The sequence below is a fragment of the Petromyzon marinus genome, chromosome 32 (genome assembly GCF_048934315.1).
Source record: "Petromyzon marinus isolate PM22_M1 ecotype Great Lakes invasive population chromosome 32, UKy_Petmar_22M1.pri1.0, whole genome shotgun sequence".
In the NCBI taxonomy this organism is placed as follows: Eukaryota; Metazoa; Chordata; class Hyperoartia; order Petromyzontiformes; family Petromyzontidae; genus Petromyzon; species Petromyzon marinus.
This window is the reverse complement of record NC_133698.1, coordinates 12,458,830-12,478,647: the sequence shown is the minus strand read 5'-3', so window position 1 is coordinate 12,478,647 and position 19,818 is coordinate 12,458,830. Positions and strand designations below refer to the sequence as shown.

The 19,818-nt window shown below is 42.9% G+C and overlaps 2 protein-coding genes across 4 annotated transcripts; one reads left to right on the top strand and one right to left on the bottom strand.

Annotated features, from left to right (window-relative positions):
• The first annotated feature begins 98 nt into the window (after positions 1–98).
• SC5D (sterol-C5-desaturase) lies at positions 99–9,189 on the top strand. The gene is made up of 6 exons (XM_032964643.2): positions 99–689; positions 3,735–3,949; positions 4,345–4,477; positions 5,724–5,824; positions 7,151–7,489; positions 8,392–9,189. The coding sequence occupies exons 2-6, from the start codon at positions 3,740–3,742 to the stop codon at positions 8,521–8,523; spliced, it is 915 nt and encodes a 304-aa protein (XP_032820534.1). The 5' UTR covers positions 99–689; positions 3,735–3,739; the 3' UTR covers positions 8,524–9,189.
• A 389-nt stretch (positions 9,190–9,578) lies between these two features.
• On the bottom strand, positions 9,579–19,726 carry LOC116948189 (uncharacterized protein CXorf65 homolog). Of its 3 annotated transcripts, XM_032964645.2 has the most exons (6): positions 19,008–19,702; positions 15,568–15,654; positions 13,739–13,855; positions 12,105–12,173; positions 10,883–10,990; positions 9,579–9,859 (listed from the first exon to the last, which is right to left on the bottom strand). In XM_032964645.2, exons 1-6 carry the CDS (start codon positions 19,030–19,032, stop codon positions 9,783–9,785), a joined length of 483 nt encoding a protein of 160 aa, XP_032820536.1. In that variant the 5' UTR covers positions 19,033–19,702; the 3' UTR covers positions 9,579–9,782. The 3 variants fall into 3 exon arrangements, with proteins under 3 accessions (XP_032820536.1, XP_032820538.1, XP_032820537.2); XM_032964647.2 differs by lacking the exon at positions 10,883–10,990 and having other exon boundaries at positions 19,008–19,722; XM_032964646.2 differs by lacking the exon at positions 9,579–9,859 and having other exon boundaries at positions 12,037–12,173; positions 19,008–19,726.
• Positions 19,727–19,818: the final 92 nt, after the last annotated feature.

The window sequence follows — 19,818 nt, the reverse complement described above, 5'->3', positions numbered from 1 at the left end:
GGCGGTCAGGAGAGCGCCTCAGCCAATGCGGAGCTCTGCCGGCGGTGGCGTGGGACGCGAGACGGCCCCGCCCACAACCATCCACCACCAATACCGACAACCACCGCCACTCTCAACACCATCACCAAGTCACTCTCAACATCATCACCAGGTGACTCAACACCATCACCAAGTGACTCTACACCACCACCAAGTGACTCTACATCACCACCACCAAGCCACTCTCAACACCATCACCAGGTGACTCTACATCATCACCAAGTGACTCTACACCACCACCAAGTGACTCTACACCACCACCAAGCCACTCTCAACACCATCACCAAGTGACTCTACATCATCACCAAGTCACTCTCAACATCATCATCAGGTGATTCAACACCATCACCACCAAGCCACTCTCAACACCATCACCAGGTGACTCAACACCATCACCACCAAGTGACTCTCAACATCACCAAGTCACTCTCAACATCACCAAGTCACTCTATATCACCACCAAGTCACTCTACACCATCACCAAGTCACTCTACACCACCACCAAGTCACTCTACATCACCACCAAGTCACTCTACACCACCCCCAGTTACCGTCACTCTCAACGCCCGCCACCACCAGCACTGCCATCACCGACAGCAGAGGCGGACGGTATCGTTTGTAACCCCTTGTGGGGCTTCTGACTCGGCCAAGTAAGAGTTCACACACACGCATGTGCATGTCACACACACACGCATGTGCATGTCACACACACACACACATGTGCATGTCACACACACATGTGCATGTCACACACACACACATGTGCATGTCACACACACACACATGTGCATGTCACACACACACATGTGCATGTCACACACACACACGTGCATGTCACACACACACACGTGCATGTCACACGTACACACACACGTGCATGTCACACACACGTGCATGTCACACGCACACACACACACGTGCATGTCACACGCACACACGTGCATGTTACACGCACACACACGTGTGCATGTCACACACATACGCGTGTATGTGCGACGGTGTCTAAACTGCATTTTTATTACAGTAGTGCTGCTGTACATAATTACTGTATTTAACCTTAAATACACGGCTACATTCGAGATGTACTTTGTTGTGCCTACATTGTTGTCATAGTGTTATTGCGGGTGTTGTTTAGACTTCCTGGTGTACACTGTGTTGTGGACTGTCTCTGTGTACTGTCTGTGTTGTGGACTGTCTCTGTACTGTCTGTGTTGTGGACTGTCTCTGTGTACTGTCTGTATTGTGGACTGTCTCTGTGTACTGTCTGTGTTGTGGACTGTCTCTGTACCGTCTGTGTTGTGGACTGTCTCTGTGTACTGTCTGTATTGTGGACTGTCTCTGTACTGTCTGTATTGTGGACTGTCTCTGTACTGTCTGTGTTGTGGACTGTCTCTGTGTACTGTCTGTATTGTGGACTGTCTCTGTACTGTCTGTGTTGTGGACTGTCTCTGTACTGTCTGTGTTGTGGACTGTCTCTGTGTACTATCTGTATTGTGGACTGTCTCTGTACTGTTGTGGACTGTCTCTGTGTACTGTCTGTATTGTGGACTGTCTCTGTGTACTGTCTGTATTGTGGACTGTCTCTGTACTGTCTGTTGTGGACTGTCTCTGTGTACTGTCTGTGTTGTGGACTGTCTCTGTACTGTCTGTATTGTGGACTGTCTCTGTGTACTGTCTGTGTTGTGGACTGTCTCTGTACTGTCTGTGTTGTGGACTGTTTCTGTACTGTCTGTGTTGTGGACTGTCTCTGTGTACTGTCTGTATTGTGGACTGTCTCTGTACTGTCTGTATTGTAGACTGTCTTGTGTGTACTGTCTGTGTTGTGGACTGTCTCTGTGTACTGTCTGTATTGTGGACTGTCTCTGTGTACTGTCTGTATTGTGGACTGTCTCTGTACTGTCTGTTGTGGACTGTCTCTGTACTGTCTGTATTGTGGACTGTCTCTGTACTGTCTGTGTTGTGGACTGTCTCTGTGTACACTGTCTGTGTTGTGGACTGTCTGGTGTGTACTGTCTGTGTTGTGGACTGTCTCTGTACTGTCTGTTGTGGACTGTCTCTGTACTGTCTATGTTGTGGACTGTCTCTGTACTGTCTGTGTTGTGGACTGTCTCGTGTGTACTGTCTGTGTTGTGGACTGTCTCTGTGTACTGTCTGTGTTGTGGACTGTCTCTGTACTGTCTGTGTTGTGGACTGTCTCTGTACTGTCTGTATTGTGGACTGTCTCTGTACTGTCTGTGTTGTGGACTGTCTCTGTACTGTCTGTGTTGTGGACTGTCTCTGTGTGCACTTTGGGAAAGTGCTACCTCATTGCGTGTATTTGAGATTACTTAAATTGATTTCCAAAGCAGTTATTGATAGTACACAGAGACAGTCAGTGCATCGCCCTGTGTTCTCTAACACAGGGCGATGCTTTACTGCTCAATATACAATTACATTTATTTTCTATTCTAAAGAAACACATTTTACTCTGCTCTGCTGCTGCATTGGCAGTTGGTGCACAATCGCAATTGACAAAAACTCAACACATTAGTCAGGAAAACTGTGACACTAAAAGGATAAAAAATATAAATAGAGAGACGGACGAGAGCAGGTTGGGGTGCTTTTGTAAAAAATGAAATTGATAATGAAAATAAACATACCAACGTGTCGATAGAAAACTCTTTATAATCGGTTGATATTCCCTGCTTCGACATATGGATCATTAACTAAGACAGTGGAAGAAAAGCTGAAGAGACAAGGAGAATGCATGGATTTAGAGGATATACCCAAGTTAGTGACATCATTCAAACTATATTCTTGGTTATTTCAGTAAAGTCACGTAGAAAGGAAACAATAAAATATAAAACAATAAAATACTCACGCCGTTTCAACTGCAACACAAGCAATCATCATCAGGTGTGAAAACCACAGCAAGAAAATTTGAAAAAAACTATTGCTGTGGTTTTCACACCTGATGATGATTGCTTGTGTTGCAGTCGAAACGTCGTGAGAATTTTATTGTTTTATATTTGTATTATTTTATTGTTTTCCTTCTACGTGACTTTACCGAAAGAACCAATAATATGAATCCCTGCAGTCACGAAAGCTTCAAATCAAAATCATTCAAACTGTTCAGCAGAGTGTGCTTGGGCAGGGCACATTGCTCGATGAAGATGATAGGCAGTGGTCAACAGACTAGCGTCCACAGGAGGAAACACGCCCGAAAGCACGTCTGCCACGGAGACGGAGCAATGAAAGCAGCTCGTGTGGGTGCTGTGTGGATTGTTGCATCGAAGGACCGAGCATATGGTGACGGCTTGGGGGGAGCCCTTCATCCCGATGTGAATTGATCATGGCTGATGATGACGATCAAAATGTCTTTAACATTTAAAATATCAGCCCTGTGTGTATGTGTGTGTTGGAACATACCACTCAGTGACTGATGATGACCGTGCAGTTTGATCCTTTGTGCGTGCCAATCGGCACGTTCGTGAACACAATTGCATTGGATTTCATTATCGATTTCATGACTGACTTTGGAATATATAATCCGAGTCCAAAACCAATTACCATTTCATCGATAATTGTATTAATAGCCCTGATCAGAACCATTGCACCACACCGAACACACAAGCTCTGCCTTGCTTTCATCATCCGGGCACCTTTGGCGGGATGGCTGTCAAGACATTCCCGACTGGATTCCCTTTGCATTGCAGCCACCATGGACATCGTGCTGCAGTACGCTGACTCGCGGGTGCTCACGCCGTACGTGTACCCGGCGTGGTGGGCAGAGGACGACCCCGTGCGCCAGACCCTGAGCCTCCTCCTCGTCACCAACTTGGGCGGCGTCGCCATCTACTTAATCTTCGCCACGCTCAGCTACTACCTCATCTTCGATCACAAGCTTATGAGCCACCCGCTGTTTCTGGAGGTGCGGGCACATTAGGGCACTTAACTTGAGTGAATTTCAGCTCTTTGAGTATTCAAAATATAATTTTGACCATGTAATGAAACTTACTCTCACTGGCAAGGTAAGTGGGAAAGTGCTGCCCCTTACCATGTGGACCAGAGTTCACTGGAAGGGATCTCAGAGGCAGCTGTATAAAATCTGCTTCTGTGGACCATTCTGTAACTGTTCTTTGAGAGATCCCAAGGGATTATCTATCTCATTACATGACACTGGTATCACAATTGGGAAATTGAGGTAAAATTAAGTTTTGGACTCTTATTTGACCGCCCAAAATGCACAACTGAGGTGTGAGTATACGTGAAAAGAACTTTGTCTTTTGAGTTGTGGTCTCCCTTCAATCGGCTATCTCTCTACAGAACCAGGTGCGCAAGGAGATAAAGTACGCAGTACAGTCCATGCCTTGGATCAGCATCCCTACGGTCGCGCTGTTCTTCTTGGAGGTCAGAGGTTACAGCCGACTCTACGACAGCCTCGACAATTCAGCTTTCGGTACATCCGCCCATCCACGTGCACCCACAAAATTATATCGCACACGGCAGCTCTCCGATGTTCGACATTTCATTCCCCCTGCTGGAAGCTTCTTCAGGAACTGATTGGAGAAGCTCACGATTTCCCTTGTGGTGAACCCGGCATGCACGAGCGATGAGCTCGTATGCGCAAGTGACAGCTAATAAATAACATTGGCCGGTCAGTATTGACTACCACCGGCAGCTGGGAACTGATGCCTGTTGAAAGTAAGCTTTGGCTAGGCAAGAAAGAGATGACTAATTGGCTCGGGTCACTAATACCATGTGGGAGCACTGAGCCAGGATCGCTGAGAACCTGAGTTTCAATTCAGGTTTTAGCTGCCTATTTAATAAACTGGGTTCTCTAGTATAGTGAATTGATGGTCTTTGCCTTATCAGCAGTGACTTCACAAAAAAGCCCATCGAATACAATTTGGCTTTTTTACTTTTGACATATTTAAGTTTGGAGGGAAAAATATTTGACGTTTGACAAATAATTACCCATGTGGCGGGGAGAGTCCCCCATCCAGCAGTGATTTTTTTGTATGGTAGCGAGGACAGAGTCCTGCTGAAGTGACGTCAGAAAGTTGTTCCGTGGGCTGTTCTGACACAGGGGAGTGCATTTGGAGCTGCGAGAATTCCCGAGCAGGTGTTGCTTCATCTCCTGTCACGATGCCAATTGTGCATTGGATTATAATTCGCAGAAAATGTAGACAAAAAAAATAATGCATATGCATGGATTATATCACACTTTCCTACATGCTTTTGTCCTTGTAAGTATTGAATAAGGTTACTTTCCGACCAGCACAAGATGTTACACTATGTGTGATATCACAAGATGATGTAATGATGTTATGATGGGAGGGCAAGATGCACGCATGGGTTCATGATGTTATCGCCATTTAGCGCTGGGTTTTTTTACCGCTAAGTTTTTGTAAACCCGTTGATCAATGTCAATATGGGAAGTTTTCTTTATTTAGACTGGAGGAATCCGATGAGCTATAAAGCTCTTTTTCACAAGTCCACGAGGGTCGGATCAGCAAGTTTTTTTACAGGCTAAGTCCCGAATAGCAACACAACTTTATACTTCAATTTAGTTCACGTCTTCATGAGCAATATTGTGCCCCCTCATCCCCTTGCTACGAACAGACGGACAGAGTTAATACATCATTACTTTCAACCTTGCTGGGAATGCATTAAACATATGGCGTGTTTTCCCTGGATACCAGGATTGCTGGGCGTGCTGTTCAGCATGCTGTCGTTCCTGCTTTTCACCGACATGGTCATATACTGGATACACCGCGTTCTCCACCACAAGTCCATCTACAAGGCAAGTCTACTGTCACCACTCTCACCAGCCTGGAGTACAACCTCACTGCAGATTGTATTGAGTCGCTGACAGACTAAGCTAGGTAAGTTAATCGTAGCCATAGCGAGTGACAGTCATGTGATAAACGTGGATATATTAACCCAGATTGACCCAGCTGAAATTAAGCCCTGGTGGGAGTAAGGCTAATGCCATCTTAGAACACTGAAGCTGGCACAGCTGAGATCCTGGGTTCTAATTAGGGCTGAACGATTTAGGGAAAATATCTAATTGCGATTTTTCTGACAGATATTCCGATTTGATTTGCGATTACATTTTTAAAAGTCAAGCTTCAGTTCAATATTCACTGTATAATAGATTTAAAACATGTGATGGAGCATTACCACATGATAACATCAAAATATTAACTGCTCTATATATGCTAATGCAACTTAAAATATATTAATTGCTTGGAACATGTATTTATTAAAATGTTTTAATTGAAATAGAATAATCAAACATAGAACAATTGTTAAGTTAAATAAATAAAGTTATCATAAAAATAAAACAATTCCAATAAGAAAGTAATAGGACTTTTCAAATCGCAACAAATCGCAACCTTTGTGATTTTCTAATCACATTTTTTCAAAATGCGATTTGAAATCGATTAATCGTTCAGCCCTAGTTCTAATCTGGGTTTCAGCCGTGATTCAAACGGGTCATCGAGTGTAAAGGTTTGAAAGTCTCAACCTTGTCACCTACAGCCGCACAAAATAAATATCAAACTTATTTTGTTTCACTTAATTCGTCTTAATGCAGCTGTGGCGGGATTGGGGGGGTAACAAAGACAAGTTTGATTGGCATGCCATGATCACTTGTACAGTATAGCAGGTGTGCTTCTAGGTTATTGCATAGATATATTTTTTAATGATTTAAGAAAGGTCATTGCCTGACACAACATGGTGCACTGCTTGCTGAGGTATTAGTGAATTGAAATGTATTAATTTCACGACAATGAAACCAATAACACAATTGGACTAAATCTGGGAAAAAGTGCCAAAGAAGAAATACAAAAGTAAAAACATTCACTTTACAGTAGAGCAGGGCTATTCGATGTCTGTATTTAAATAATGTTCTCCAACAAGCACCAACCATCGGCTCCCATCCAGCGGCACACGTAGGATTGGAGGTGAGACTTCCCCGCTCCTCCCTACTATTTTAGGTTGTATCCAATTAATCGAGAGTTAAGAGATGATAAAAATGATATAGCCCAGCTCTAATAATAACAATTATCAATAATTAGCATGTTGATGATAAGGAACCTCTCCTGCCTCTCTCTCGCCTCAACAGACGTTACACAAGCCGCACCACAAGTGGAAGGTGCCGACGCCGTTCGCGAGCCATGCCTTCCACCCCATCGATGGCTTCATGCAGAGCCTGCCCTACCACATCTACCCCTTCCTCTTCCCGCTGCACAAGGGCGTCTACCTGGGCCTCTACATCTTCGTTAACATCTGGACGGTGTCGATCCACGACGGCGACTACCGCGTGCCGCAGATCCTGCGGGATGTCATCAACGGCTCGGCGCACCACACCGACCACCACCTCTACTTCGAGTGCAACTACGGGCAGTACTTCACGCTGTGGGACCGCCTGGCGGGATCATACAAGCACCCCAGTGCTTTCGAGGTAGCGCATTGGTTCCCAGCCTTTTTTTTCTTTCTTTCGTCGAGACGGAGGAAAGTGGAAACAAATTACGAAGTGGGCAGTGGACACCCTACGGGCTATCTGTCCGTGGATGGTGATGGTGATGATGATGTACCCCCCTCCCTGCCCTATAAAATTTCCACGCATCCCATACTTGCCCCGTCAGTGGCCCGTGTACCTTGACCAGGCCTATCGATTTTCTGCATACCCCAATAAATTATTATATAATTTAAAAACATGTCAAGAATATATAGGTTTAATTAACAGCCAAGACATTTAGTTAATACTTACTGACTGAATAACAATCCACTCATGTTTAATTTAACGTGTACTTTCATAACATTTCATGTAACTATTGCTGTACAGTTTAATTTGAGTAACAGTGACGTGAAATAGGGTGGGAAGGCTGCGGTGCACTGGGTGTGAAAGGCTGTGGAGATTGTATGAAGGGCATCAAAACCTTGTTTAGTATATTAGTAAAAAAATGAGTGAGCACGAACAGAATGCGTGTTTTTTTTCGAAACATTGTTGGGCCAGGTAATGGGTCTATTTTTTGCGCAGAAGAGGGCAGTACAGCAAAACACCTCGTTCTCTACTGCTACGTTCCAACATCTATGCTACCCGCCTTCACCAACACCGCACTGAGTATCACGGTGAAGTGTTGGAAAAATTACATCCACGACCCACATGGGCGTGGAGAGTCCCTCATCCAGCAGTGAAACCACAAAAGGTCTGGATATGTAAACATTTTTGGAATATTTCATGCGGTTAAAGAATTGTAAATGAAAGTGATATTGGGTGTTGAGGCTTTTTGAGGATTGACATGCAGTTGGCACAGTGGCTCTTAAAGGTAAGGAATTAATAGCCCATGTGTTTTCTTTCAGGGAAAAGGTCCACACGATTATCTGCGTGTGGACCTGCTGCAGACCGACAAGTTGGAGTCATCAGAGGGAGCGGTACACAACGGGCACCCTGTGCCAGCTGCCAGTCCTGCTGGGAGTAAGAAGAAAGAGTGAACGTAAAGAGAGACTTGGCTTGAGCCTGGATTGCAGTCTGTCTGGAGTGCGTCGAGCCAGCGAAAGCATGACCTTGGGACTTCACACCAAACATGAATCGCTGTGTGACCTTGCATTCTTGACCAGATCAACCTTGCATGAAGAGATTCTCCCCCCAACAGATTGCCTTTTGTGATTGACCATGGTAGAGTAAATGTTTGTTTAGAATTTACCCGATTGTAAGCGAGCTAACGTTGCACATCTGCCATCACCAGGTAATTTCACATGCTGCAAATTTCAGTTTAAATCTCTTTTGAGGCTGAGGTACGCTGAAATATGACTGCAAGTAAAACAAATGTTGAGCTCATCGCAAATTTTTTGTTCGTAATTTATGTGTTTAATGCCTTGATCTCTTATTTTTTTATGAAATAAACCTGCTTAACATGGATGTAAATCCTTCATGGAGTTCGTTGTGAATAGATTTACGAAAAAATATATTATACTGTAGTAGTCATTCGTTTTTGTTGGTCACACATTTTCGTGTGTATACTGGAGATGCTGCATCTAATGATTCTGTGGGAAAATGTACCTTTGTCTGCAAGTGTATTGTGTATATAAAATATATTTGGCATCAAGATTCATTGGTTTTCTGCGCAAGTTACAATAAAAAATAGAAGCATAAATGAACCCTGTCTATGTTGCTCATTCATTTGGAATGTCCATGCACTTGTACAACTTACATGGCTAACACTAAAATTTAACATGGCAATACAATACTAATTAAAACGTATATGCTGGTATAACTGACCTGGAATGCGACCTATCTCGGCAGATTTCTGAAGCTAGCTGAGTTGGGCCTGGATAGTGCTTGGATGATCACAAGGCAGGACAGCTTTTCATAGGAGGTTGCAGTCCTGTGCTGAGCTGTGGGCAGTCGAGACTTACAACTAAATCCATTGTTGTACTGTTTCTATACTCACATATATATGCTTCTTACCTCGACAAATTTTCACTGGCCAGCATGCTGAGAATATGGCATAGGGAAGCTTTCATCCAGCAGTGGATTTACAAAAGGGTTGTACATAAACATGTCACAACTTTTATTCGTACATTATGTATATACAATTACAAATGATGCGAACACTTGTTTGCAAAGTTGGTTGAATTAAGCATTGCATCGGATGACACTATTTTACCCAAGCTACTGATTCATACCCAGTTATCCATTATAAGTGTAAATCATACGTATTACACAGCGTTTTGTTTATAAATTTTAAAACTCAGTTTTTGGACTGTCGAGATCTGCTTCTCACTGTGGCCAGCTTACCATTGGAGCACCCAACAGATTTTGGAGGCCCTGAAATAACAAACAAAAAGCAAAAACTCATCACACAACCGCCTATAGGATGTATGCTTAACTTCTTTCGCACCGTGCGTAGCCAACAGTGCTAATCGGAGGACAACGAACTAAAAGATTCTTCATGTTCCTTCCACCCCGTGAATACTGTTACGAGTGAACGCTTCACCCACATCCCGCGGCCACATGCAATTTGATGAACTGTCACAAATTGTTCATCATGATTTGATGCGAAGAATCAATTATATTTTGTCTCATGAATATTATTCCATTTCTATAGTCTCTACTTTGTTCTGTCTTGATTTTCTCTCTCGTCTGTACTCTTTGTCATCTGTGCCATCTGTCATGTTAGTTATTTCTTGTTTGTTTAACTCTTCTTAAGCAAACATTTGCATGTCATCTCAGGAATACTTGCACAGCGGAACCTTTTAAATCAAATTTATAAACATTGTTATAGTTATCTATAAGCAGGATTGACCAATGTTTTTTTTCGAAACATTGTTTTAATTGGAAAATGCTTTGGGATCCTCTGCATGATTAGCATTAAATATATCATTTTTATGTAATTTTCAATAATTGTAGATCTATTAGTACATAAGTAATCGATTAAATGTATGTATCGTGAGCACAAGAATCATTTCAGATTTAATGGATTGTTCTGCACCTAGGTTTTATGAATCACTATGGACCAACCCGTCCGCTTGAGTGTCTATCACTGGTGCATTGTAATTATGCATTGCATGAATACCTAAAGACATTTGAATCAATTGGTGATGGTAAGTATTGGCGGTGTGGATGTGGTGGTGGTCATGGCGTTAGTGGTGTGGTTGCCATTGTGGTGAATGCATGAATACCTCGTGACATTTTAATTGGTGGTGTGGTGGTGATGGTGTAATTGTGATGATGCTGATGGTGATAGTATTGTTGGTGGTTGTGGTGGACCAAGCAACATGCACCCCTACTATTCAAGACACATGATTTGACACCTGGCCACATATACATGTAAGGCATGAGGCTCCCTACCATCAAAGCTGGAGGTGGAAAAGTTTGCAGGATTTTTCTTGGTCACTTTCTTGATCTTGTTTCTGGCACTTGTCATTGGCCTGTAGTTGTCACGGCTGCTCAGGCGTGCTACGAGAGGGCATCAGTATCGTCCATCAGCCATTGTTAATCCACTGCTGGATGAATATCTCCACATGCTGTCGCTACCTCTCACATTGCTGCGATATAATAATACTGGTTCCGATAACGATGTTAGCCGTGGCCAGAAATTAAACTCGGGTCATCGAGTTCATAGAGCGCTGTGCCAGCACTCCACTGCTCAGTTATTGTTAGTGCCAGCAGTAATGGTGCACTGATTACTAGGGGTGGAAATACGCATAGATTCACCTATGAATATCGATTTGTAAACTCGCGATTGAGTAAGATTATTTTTCAAATCGTATATGTATTAATTGGTATTCACGTCACCACTGCAGCCACAAGAGTTACTACCATTCACTGCAATGCAAAACATTTTTTATTCAAGTTACCTTGTGCTAAATCACTGCTCCCTCTACTGCAATGTGTAATCCAGGAAAGTATTAATGTGCGGTGTATGATGACAGTACGCTGAGCTAAGACAAAATGCAACATTTAGAAAATACAAAACTATTTAAACCTATTAGAGTAGGTCCCTCCAGGGTTTGACTGGAAGAGAAAACCAGCCGACGTAGATACAGTGAGACACGGAGATAGAGAAAGGGATATACTGAGAGACACGGAGATACAGACACCTGGATATACGGAGACGTGGGGATATACACATACACGGAAATACATACACAGATACAGGGTGATGCAGAAAGACACTGAGGTACAGACAAACAAATAACTTGTTGTGCTTTATTTCTTTTTGAATACTGTCCCTTGTTCCACGACCTTTCCGTGAATTCATGTACTTTTGCCACACTTTTGCCGTAGATTTCAGTCAAATTATGATGACAAAATCGTAACCTTACTGATTATGTAATTGTCGTCTTCAAACAAACGTGTATGTTTTTTTATTTCTTTGCCATCGAGAGCCTGGCTTCTTAACAGATGGTTGCATCATACTGCTTATCATTAAGTTAACTGGGGATTAGGATCATGTGTCTTTTCGATAGGAAACTCCTTGATATAGAATATCTTATTTGTACCGATGAACTTGGGGTTGACGATGTCTTTTCGATAGGAAACTCCTTGATATAGAATATCTTATTTGTACCGATGAACTTGGGGTTGACGATGTCTGGATCATCCAGTAGAGGTCGATACGTCAACTGGTCACCTTCTCCTGCACAGACAGAACAAGATACGGGAAATGAATTCCTTCTTTGGGGATTTAGCCCCTTCTTTAATGTAAAATATGGTGATTGTTGTACAGCTCTTTGAGCTGAAGGTTCGAGTTGCCAAACGTCAGCCTCAAAACCTTAATGACTTGGAGAAGATCTGCAAAGAGGAGTGGGACAAAATCCCTCCTGAGATGTGTGCAAACCTGGTGGCCAACTACAAGAAACGTCTGACCTCTGTGATTGCCAACAAGGGTTTTGCCACCAAGTACTAAGTCATGTTTTGCAGAGTGGTCAAATACTTATTCCCCTCATTAAAATGCAAATCAATTTATAACATTTTTGACATGCGTTTTTCTGGATTTTTTGTTGTTATTCTGTCTCACTGTTCAAATAAACCTACCATTAAAATTATAGACTGATCATTTCCTTGTCAGTGGGCAAACGTACAAAATCAGCAGGGGATCAAATACCTTTTCCCTCACCGTATTAAATATAAGTATTGGTGTTTAATGTGCAACAAAAATACGTCTCTCATTTGCAAACCAACCAGCTGCAAACCAACTTGGAGACAAAAACCATTGAGAATGAGTGGTGGCTGAGTGGCTCAGAGTGAAAATATCGTGGCAAAGTACTGAACAAGGACCATTGTGATTCTGGGTTCAAATCTGAATTTCATTCCCCTGCGATTAAACTGGGATACCAAGTGTAGTAGGTCAGCCCATATGCAGTAACTACATGGATCTTTGCATCTCAAGACCGTGAGAGATGCCGACGGCTTTAGGGAGGCCTTCGTTCAGCAGTGAGTTGATGGTGGCTGTTGATGATTGTCAAGTGTCACAAGTTGATTGCCTTAGTTCGGTTACCAATAACTGGACACATCATTTTTGGGGGGATTTTCATTCCATTTGGTATACTCCGGACGTCAGGGATAATAAAAAAAACGTTTTATTGGTTTTATTGTCATGCAGTAAACACCTATATTGTAGGGCATGTGAGAAGACACATCACCACCTAGTGAGAATAAGGGAAAACTGAAGTGACCTGGCAATTAGCTCTGTGATGTCATCTTCTCTAGGCCATTCCCTAGGAGCCATCCATTTAGTGCGTACGCAAAAATCTGTCAAAACTTGACCCCTCCCCCCCTCCCTGTACGCACGAGGACTTTTTACACCCCCTCCCCCACCTGCGTACGTACGCTTGACGCACCCCCCCCGCCCCACCCCCCCCCCCCCCCCCCGAATCCTATAGAACGGCCGATATTTAATCCACGCAGAAACGATCAAGGATTAATAAAATTCACGTGTTTAAGCAAACAGATAGTCCACCGCCGGACTAACTCATTTGAAGGTCAATGTAGACAAATTATTATCGAGGCTTCACCCCCCCTCCCCCCCTGTTTCCTATGCGTACGCACATTGTCAGTAGACCCCCCGTACGCAAGCGTACGCACTTGGGTTGACCTCCCCCTCCCCCCTCCATGCATACGTACTAAATGGATGGCCCCCGAGTGTGTGGTGATGCCAAAATTGTTTTTTCCGTGAGACATTGTGTGGTGAGGACCACTCACTGAAGACTCGCACAGCCACCAGCGTCTCCCTCTCGGCCAGCAGCTCGCTCGCCAGCCGCTCCGGCCATGCAGACACGTGCTTCAGCTGCCCCATCTCGTCGCACAACTCCAGCTCCGCTGAGGTTTAGTGAAAAAAAAACTAAGGTTGGCCAGGTGGCTCAAGAGGCCAGACCACCATAAACCTGACTTTGAATCCAGGCATGGATTTGATTGATTAAACCAAATTCTCAAGTGTAGTGAGTTGATTGTTTCAGCCCTACACGTACACAATTCCAGCAGTGAGAATTACAAATATCAGCTTGACTGTCATGCAACCTGTGATATCTGCTTTTATGGGCCGATCTGAAACACAAAGTATTGCATTGCTTTACGAGAGATCTGAATGGATTCCTTGTCAACAAACTTACCTCATGCCAAATGTGAAGTGGGTTTGTGTTCAATATTCGCTCAATGTGTGTTAATTTCTTAATATAAAAAACATGACGTCAACTGCTATTATGTGGGCTGTAATCATGTTATCTTAGCAAGGTTGCCTTCATGAAAAGTCACACTTTAGTTGAACTCATTTTAGCTTAGCAGGAGCTATTTAAAAACTTTTATTTTTAAATATAACCATCCCCTAAGATGCCCAATAACATTTTGTAATTCATATTACACATTATAATTAGTGGCTTCGTTGCCAATCACTGCACATTGGTACGAACGACGGTACAAAAAAAACCATTGTGTTTTTTTACTTAAATTGGCAAAATCCAGCTTTGGGGATTAAACTCTTTTAGTTTGAGGACTACGCAACGAACACGGTAGGTCATGGGTTCCTTATACAGTATTGTATGAGGCAGCGGAACCTCATAAATAGGTGATATCAACTTCCAGAGGCCATGCCCTTAACATTGGATGATGTTCTACTGCTTGCTGTGAATTACAAATACGATAATGTTGATCTCATGACAGCATGTGAATGATACTCAATTGGAATATTATTTAAGAAAGTAAAGGAAACTTTGAATATTAACTGATCTGTGTGTGGGCATGAAATACTTAAGGAGTGCAAACACTCCTTAAGTAAGGGGGCACTGATTATGATGGGGTAAGGGGGTCACCCATATCCATAGCTTTTGATTTAAAGCTTTCGTGACTGCAGTGATTCATATTCTGGGTTCTTTCGGTAAAGTCACGTTGAAGGGAAACAATACAATAATAAAATATATATAAAAACAATAAAATTCTCACGACGTTTCGACTACAACACAAGCAGTCATCATCAATGTTCTTGCCGTTGGTTTTCACAGCTGATGATGACTGCTAGTGTTGTAGTCGAAACGTCGTGAGAATTTTATTGTTTTATATATATTATTATTGTATTGTTTCCCTTCAACGTGAGTTTACCGAAAGAACCAAGAATATACATATCCATAGCTGTCAACCCCATATGGTTTAAATTTATTCTTGTACAGGGAAATTGAGTTTTCAGGTCCATACGGCAAACAGCCGTTTGAATACGGTAATTTTTTTGGTCTATTTTTGTTTCTCCCTTGTGATGGGATTTTGTAGGATGAACTTGAAGAGTCATAAGGGCACGGGGTGACCAATAAGGTCTGAATGGGTAGACACTGATAAGGGGTTGACATGTATGCATTATGAGTGGCATGAGTGGTCCTTGGAGGTCAGGATGTCGACTCTGCAACTGCTGGCATAAGGAAGCAATCCGAGTATGTGGTGGCATCAAAGGCATCGGCTATGAAATATTTTTTGGTAATAAATCAATCTATTTGTTATTGTAATTTAATTAATTGCGTGATAATTTCCAGGCACTGGTAGTTGCTCACCATCAGGGTCACAGCCAAGTTTGATGCGGATGGAGCGAAGCAGTAGGCGAGCCTGGCAAGACGGGTTAAATAGCGCCTGCTGTCGCTCTGTAAGAACAAGAGCACACACAGCATTAGCATATTACTGGTAGGAACCTCCTGGTTACACCAGCGCACAGGGGATTATTGTGTCCGTCCGTCCGTCGTGCATCCAAAAATGGGAGGGGTGGGGCTGGGTGGAGAGGGGAGGGTGGGGAGGGGCTGGGTGGGGAGGGGTTGGGTGGGGAGGGTGGGGCTGGGTGGGGAGGGGACGGTGGGGAGGGGCTGGGTGGGGAGGGGCTGGGTGGGGAGGGGAGGGTGGGGCTGGGTAGGGAGGGGAGGGTGGGGAGGGGCAGGGTGGGGAGGGGCTGGGTGGGGAGGGGAGGGTGGAGAGGCGCTGGGTGGGGAGGGGCTGGGTGGGGAGGGGAGGGTGGGGAGGGTAGGGAGGGGAGGGTGGGGAGGGGCTGGGTGGGGCTGGGTCGGAGGGGTGGGGCTGGGTGGGGAGGGGCTGGTCACCCCGTGGTGTCCTTATAAAACTCAACGTTTAACCTACTCACACCGGCTTGTGCCCGCCCTCACAGTCGGGCATATTTGCGGAATACACCACGTGGTGCCGCCGTTGTTGACCCTGGCCATTGACCGAGCAACCCAACGTTCCTACCAGCTCCCTCCGCAGGAATGTGTTCACTACCATTCGGTGAGTCAGCCAGGATGGCTAGACTTCTAGACAGTCTGTTGTTGTTGTTGTTCCAACTATGACACCGACTATTTGAAGCATCATGCTTGCATTTTGTAAATACTGTATTTATCCAGGATTTAAAAAAAACGATTCTGAAGAATATTTTTCAGGTTGGGTCCTGGAAACATTTCGATATGATAGGGTTTCCAATAACTTGGCGATAACAGTGATGTTGGATAAGGCTTTTTAGCCAAGACTATATCATCTCACGACATGTAATGCCTTAATAGGTTTTACATTTTCTGGCAATAAAACGGATTAAGATGTGCAAACACCAATGAATTAAGTCTGCATTAACAACACGTACTTGTGGTGAACATGCAAACAAAACATGCTCTGATAATATTGAAATTGTTTTTCAAACTGATTCGCCTCCACCAGACAGACTTTTTTGTATAGTCTTGTCTCACCAGGCCACTATCATTGTTTGATGCTGGCAAAAAAGGTCATGTTTTTATTTGACGTTATTTCGTTGTGTGGTTTAATATGAAACATGGCTGACAAACGCAAGTTGGAAGGCGTGAACATCAGAATCAGAATATTTATGCTGGAGGAATCCGATAATCTTTCAAGCTCTTGTTCACATATGTAGTAGGGGTGGTTAAGAACGTTACAACAACGAACAGTACAAAAACATGATAGTAGTGCAGAGTACAAGAAAGATAAACAAATGACTCAAACACATACAATTAAAACTAAACCATCCCAATCCTACCAGGCAAGGCCCACTTGAGTTATTATTATTACTACCTTGTTGTTCAAAAGCGACCTGGCCACAAATGACAGCTCAACAAATTGGCCCATAATTTCGACATACACATACATACATTGGCGTTGCTTCCTTGTTTTGTTGTTCATGTGCATTATTGACGTGTTGACTACGATAAAAAAAACACCCCCCAAAACCTTTAAGTCTTTATTTTAATCCACACCACCCTTGTTGGGAAGCTGTGGTGGTGGTGGCGCTTCTACGAACCCGGCGGTGACCCCGGTTCGATTCCCGCACGTGGCCAGCATCGGCCATGGAAATCCGAACCATTTGCTGGGCCCCCCACCCCCCCCCCACCGCTAGGTCGACTCAGCCTTAAATGAGCACCCGGTGCTGAAACTGGAGCATTGGGAAGACAAAGGTGGCCGGGCGAGGTGTTGACCACCAAGCCCCCAGCCGTTAGTGTGGCCTTGCCGATCTTAATAGTTGCTCGCAAACAACAGTCTGTTACATTTTAAATTTAAAGCTTTCGTGACTGCAGGGATTCATATTCTTGGTTCTTTCGGTAAAGTCACGTAGAAGGGAAACAATAAAGTAATAAAATATAAAACAATAAAATTCTCACGACGTTTCGACTGCAACACAAGCAATCATCATCAGGTGTGAAAACCACAGCAAGAAAATCTGATGATGATTGCTTGTGTTGCAGTCGAAGCGTCGTGATAATTTCATTGTTTTATATTTTTATTATTTTGTTTCCCTTCTACGTGACTTTACCGAAAGAACCAAGAATATAATTCTGTTATTAAGGCTATATAATAAGGGGGTTCATATTCTTGGTTCTTTCGATAAAGTCACGTAGAAGAGAAACGATAAAAGAAAAAAATATATAAAACAATAAAAACAATATATATATTTTTAATTATTCTTTTACTGTTTCTCTTCTAAGTGAATTTACCTAAAGAACCAAGAATATGAATCATTGCAGTCACGAAAGCTTTAAATCAAAATAGGTGGGTTTATTTTGTGTGTGTGTTTGGGGGTGGCTATCTGCCGGCCAAATACAAGTTTACGACGAATAATAAAGTCCGAGCTGTAAGAGTCTAAACTCTAAACTAAACACTAACTTAGTTGTAACGTGCGTACGACCCAGTACACAGGTCATTCATATCGCAATTTAAATACACTATATACCTGCCGGCATAAAGTAAACGATAAACGACCCTAACATTATAGTAATAGGTGGTTACCCTTTTTATCTGGCGACAGATAAAAGAGTAAAAACCTATTACTACATCTTGCTACTGGCAAAGGAGGTCTCATAATGACCCTAACATTGTCCTTTTAATGTACTATAGAGAGTTGGATTATGATGTCGAATAGCTTTGAAATAACGTTATACACTAACACGTATCCTTGTTAACTTTCTGTTAAAGGACGCGGTTAAACACTCACAAATACCGCGACGATAATTCGTGACACGAACTTAAGTGCTGTAATTTTAAGTACAATGTTGTAATTTTAAGTACAACGTTGTAATTTGAAGTACAATGTTGTAATTTTAAGTAGAATGTATTCGGTGATTTAAAGGGCAGAGGGCGATGTAAGAACAGCCACGAAGCATTGTAACGTTGCGTACTTTAACACACCGGCTTGTTTTAAATCACTTTTTTTATAATACATTTACCGTATTGAACTGTTTTTATGTTATAACTATACATTATCAAGTAACATGGTTATCGTTCGTATGCACTTTGGATATGTAAATGAAGTTAAACTTAGTAAAGGCTCAGGTAAATGTATAGATTAAGGTAGTAAAGAAGAGGCGAAAACGTTGCCGCACAGAGAGTTTAGGGCCTGTTCTCAAATTAACACGTGAAGAGACGCCAATATTATTGTTGTTTAAAGTTCGTTACATTAATTAAGTAAATTAAGCAAATGAGGTGACGTAAGTAACCAATTGCCGTACTGTACCTCCGTATTTAACGATGACGAACATCTTCACTGTGTGGACTAAATCGGAGCAGATCTCAGACTTGTAAAGTTGACGACCGAAAGAGATTGCTCTAATTAATGTGTAAATCTGCACACTTTACTGTTCAGTCGCTGTAATGTAATAATTTTAGTTTTAGTGTCGTCATTGACGAGTTAATCGCCCACCGACACCGAATGTCGACCGTAAGTTTCGTCGCCTCAGAACAAAGTTTACAGATTTTTTTAAATATATATAACAAAAAAGCGCGATTTCCCACTGTTATCAACAGTTAACTAACAATTTGTAACAGTCAACTACGATGTAGAATGCCAACGCTAAACCCCAAGAGATTAAAATTTTAATAAAATCTCCTCACGAGGAAAGTGAAAACTTTAAAGCAGCGGGGGTCGCGGTCGCCATGGTTACAGCAACGCGCGCCTTGACTGGTGGACTGCGGCCACACACGAAGGCCCTGAAGTTAGCCGCGGCGTTTGTTATTGTTCTTATTATTTGTGTTGTTCTTAAACGTTTTAATGCATTACCCCATAGCTGTCAACCCGTTACGGGTTTAACCACCCCCCCCCCGTATTCTTGTACGGGGAAATTTGAGTTTTCAGGTCCATGACGGCGTACAGCCGTTTCAACACGGGCACAACAATTGTCTATTTATAATCTTAGCTCTTTCGGTAAAGTCACGTTGAAGGGATACAATAAAATAATAAAAAAATATATAAAACAATAAAAATTCTCACGACGTTTCGACCATAACACAAACGGTCATCATCAGGTGTGAAAACCAACGGCAAGAAA

What these genes read in the sequence shown, in the direction of transcription:
- SC5D (XM_032964643.2), top strand. Translation starts at nt 3,740, where the DNA reads ATGGACATCGTGCTGCAGTACGCTGACTCGCGGGTGCTCACGCCGTAC. An exon ending in CCTCGACAATTCAGCTTTCG is followed by an intron (nt 4,478 to 5,723) that starts GTACATCCGCCC and finishes CCTGGATACCAG; the next exon opens with GATTGCTGGGCGTGCTGTTC. An exon ending in ACCACAAGTCCATCTACAAG is followed by an intron (nt 5,825 to 7,150) that starts GCAAGTCTACTG and finishes TCGCCTCAACAG; the next exon opens with ACGTTACACAAGCCGCACCA.
- LOC116948189 (XM_032964645.2), bottom strand. Translation starts at nt 19,032, where the DNA reads ATGTTCGTCATCGTTAAATACGGAG. An exon ending in GGTGGCTGTGCGAGTCTTCA is followed by an intron (nt 12,174 to 13,738) that starts GTGAGTGGTCCT and finishes CTGTCTGTGCAG; the next exon opens with GAGAAGGTGACCAGTTGACG. An exon ending in CGTCAACCCCAAGTTCATCG is followed by an intron (nt 10,991 to 12,104) that starts GTACAAATAAGA and finishes GCCCTCTCGTAG; the next exon opens with CACGCCTGAGCAGCCGTGAC.